Source organism: Borostomias antarcticus (assembly GCF_949987555.1).
Source record: "Borostomias antarcticus genome assembly, chromosome: 10".
In the NCBI taxonomy this organism is placed as follows: Eukaryota; Metazoa; Chordata; class Actinopteri; order Stomiiformes; family Stomiidae; genus Borostomias; species Borostomias antarcticus.
In genome coordinates, this window is record NC_140243.1 from 2,033,710 (window position 1) to 2,036,501 (window position 2,792).

The window sequence follows — 2,792 nt, forward strand, 5'->3', positions numbered from 1 at the left end:
TATAGACTGATGGACAAAGCTAGTGAATTACATTTCTATGTGCTCTCCCTGCCTGGGTTTTGGTTCAGCATGAGCCATGATTTTCACGGAAATCTGATTGAATCTCTGACCAAATTGTCCCTCCCTAACATTTCATCTAGTTTTGTTGACAAAAAGTTCAATAGATTTCATCATAGTTTTTGTCAGCATGTATTCGTTTTTATTTAATTCATCACATGACAATAACTAAATAAAGGTCATTGACAAATAATGTTCGTCATAGTTTTCGTTGACGAATAACACTAAAGTCCAGCAGGTCTGCTTTGGTCAATTGACCTGTTAATCACCTCCGTCCATCTAGTGCTCAGTCTAAGAACAAAATGTAGCAACATTCTACTCAAAACCACTTCTCTTGTTGTCCAGTACTGATCATTCAATACTTCAGATGTTTCTGTTGGGACTTGAAGGAACGGCTTTTCAGAGAAAACTTAACATCCGTCTGGTGACCACAGGTCAGCCACGAGAACTGCTTGGCATTTGGAGAGGTTCAGAAATACCTACAATGAACGGTGTCTCTAACAGGGGTCTTGAGGGGTTAATGAAGTCTTACTGGTCTCCCCTGGGCTCGCACCTGTCACTCCCTTTTCACACGCCGGAACAATGTTAAAGGGACGCAGAGATTCAAATAACAGCGTCCTGTGTGTTTCAGAGTATAAACGACGCCTCCCGACGACTGCCGTCCTCTCGAAGACTGTTTGTTTTGAAACACGGCGCTGTACTCGTGATCTGTCCTCTCCTGGGCTTGTTTTGGTCTTTTGTACTCGATCCGATTTCAATAGCAGATTCTCAGGATTCTCACACCCGGCCCAAAAGCTTTAGAAGGATCTCCTATTTCACACAGCAATCCCCTGCAACCCCCCCCCACCCCCCAACCCCCAACACCCAACCCCCACCCCAGCCCCCTGCCATCAGCCTCCATCAGTGGCCACTTACTGACGTCCGTGGGGGGTTGCTCTGTATTTTGGAGGACGCTCCCGGGCTATTCTTAAAAGTCCCGGTGTGGTCGCTGATCAAGGGAGAGAGCAGACTAAATGTCGTCCCTTCACACCGGTCTCTCTGCCGTCGGGGCTGCTGACCGCTGCTCTCTTTTCTTTTGACCGGTCGTAAGCCTGGCCCAGACCGAACACTTGACCGACCGACTTTACTTGACCGGTCTAATGTGAAGAGGAATCCCCCTTCAGGTTGGAGTGTATCTACAGTCTTCTGGGAAGAGAGAAGAATCGTCCGGCGCGGTCTGACCGCCGTTCCACCTCTGCTACCGAACCAGCCATGAGTTCCAGTCTGGTCAACTCGCTGGCCAAGGTGTACGACCCCAATCCTCTCCACGGTCAGAAAGCTGTAGGGAAGAAGCTGTCGCCTACTAGACTGGACAAGCCCCACACCTCCTCTTCGTCCTCCTCTTCGTCCGCCTCGTCGTCCCCAGATGGCGGTCTGCGCTCGGTGGAGAGCCGAATGGACTCCCTGAGCGGTCAGATGGACCGCCTGCTCAGCCTGCAGGAGACGGTTCTGACCCGTTTGGACGGCCTGTCCCAGGACCTGGGGGGCGTGGGTTTGGAGGTGGCCTGCCTGCGGGCGGCGGCGGGGGGTGGCGGGGAAGGCGGGGGTGGGGGCGAGGAGGTGCGCGCGTTGTGCGGCGAGCTGCGCGGGGCGGCACGGGAGGCGGGCGAGTGCGTGGAGCAGCAGGGGCGCAGGCTGGAGGGGCTGGAGAGGCTGGTGGAGGGGATGCAGCAGGTCGTCAGCTTCATCGGGGAGGCGGTGAAGAGCTCCAGGCTGGTGGAGCTGCTGTTCAAGGAGCCTGGCGGCCGGGCCGGTAAGGCCAGCAGGAAGGTGAGCGTTTGAGGGGGGGCATAGTGACCGGGACATCACTCTGCTGGTCCTTTTATAAGCGCATTGTGTTGCCTTTGGGTATGAAATGCGCTATACAAATAATTTGATTGATTGATTGATTATACATGCTATAATATAAATTGATTGATTGATTGATTATACATGCTATAATATTAACCTTCGGGACTACTAACTGTGCATGGCTTCATACTATATGCAGAGGAGACAGTTGTAGAGGAGACGTAACAGTCGCTGTAAAATGACCATTTGGCTCCGAGGGTCTCTAGCAGAGGGGCAGTAAGGGAGGCAGATCTGACCATAGAGAGACAGGTGTTTGAAATGGCCTCGTACTCGCCACATGTCAGTTCAGCCCACAGTGACTACCAGGGCAGAAAGACCTTGTGTGCTTCCTAGGCATGAAGTGAAAAACTCTGTGAATGTGTGACATTCAACTGATCAATCAGTCTGGCAGTTGTCCTTGTGGGTACGCATAGCCTACATTGTGCTGTGCGTGTCGACAATGCCTGGTGCTTTTACCACTGAATGGAGAACATGCACTACTGTGAAACTGGAGATCAAAACAGCTGGAGCTAAACTGTCTTTGCTTTGTTCCTTTTGTTCTTTGGTTCATAAACATGAGTTTGTGTGACTGTGCGGTACATTTTGCAGTGATATGTGTGTGTGTGTGTGTGTGTGTGTGTGTGTGTGTGTGTGTGTTTGTGTGTGTGTGTGTTCGGGTATCCTGTGCAGCTTCGGCAGCTCAAAGAGTATAGAGTAGGATGGGAAAGAAACACCCATAATATCAGATTTATTGTATTATTGTATTGGACTGTATCCGTTTTATGGTATTTTTGTATTGGACTGTAACCACAGTTGTAAGGGACACTGGTGGGTGTGGATGGCTGGGGTGGGGCTATAAGCTGGGT

At 50.8% G+C, this 2,792-nt stretch overlaps 1 protein-coding gene across 1 annotated transcript in view; it reads left to right on the plus strand.

Annotated features, from left to right (window-relative positions):
• Positions 1–1,308: 1,308 nt before the first annotated feature.
• mylk4b (myosin light chain kinase family, member 4b) overlaps positions 1,309–2,792 on the plus strand; it is a gene marked incomplete at both ends in the record, with an annotated part of 8,285 nt that continues 6,801 nt past the window's right edge. The window contains one exon of the mRNA XM_084443852.1: positions 1,309–1,866. Within this exon, the coding sequence (XP_084299978.1) occupies positions 1,309–1,866 (558 nt within the window). The remainder of the gene's footprint in view (positions 1,867–2,792) is intronic.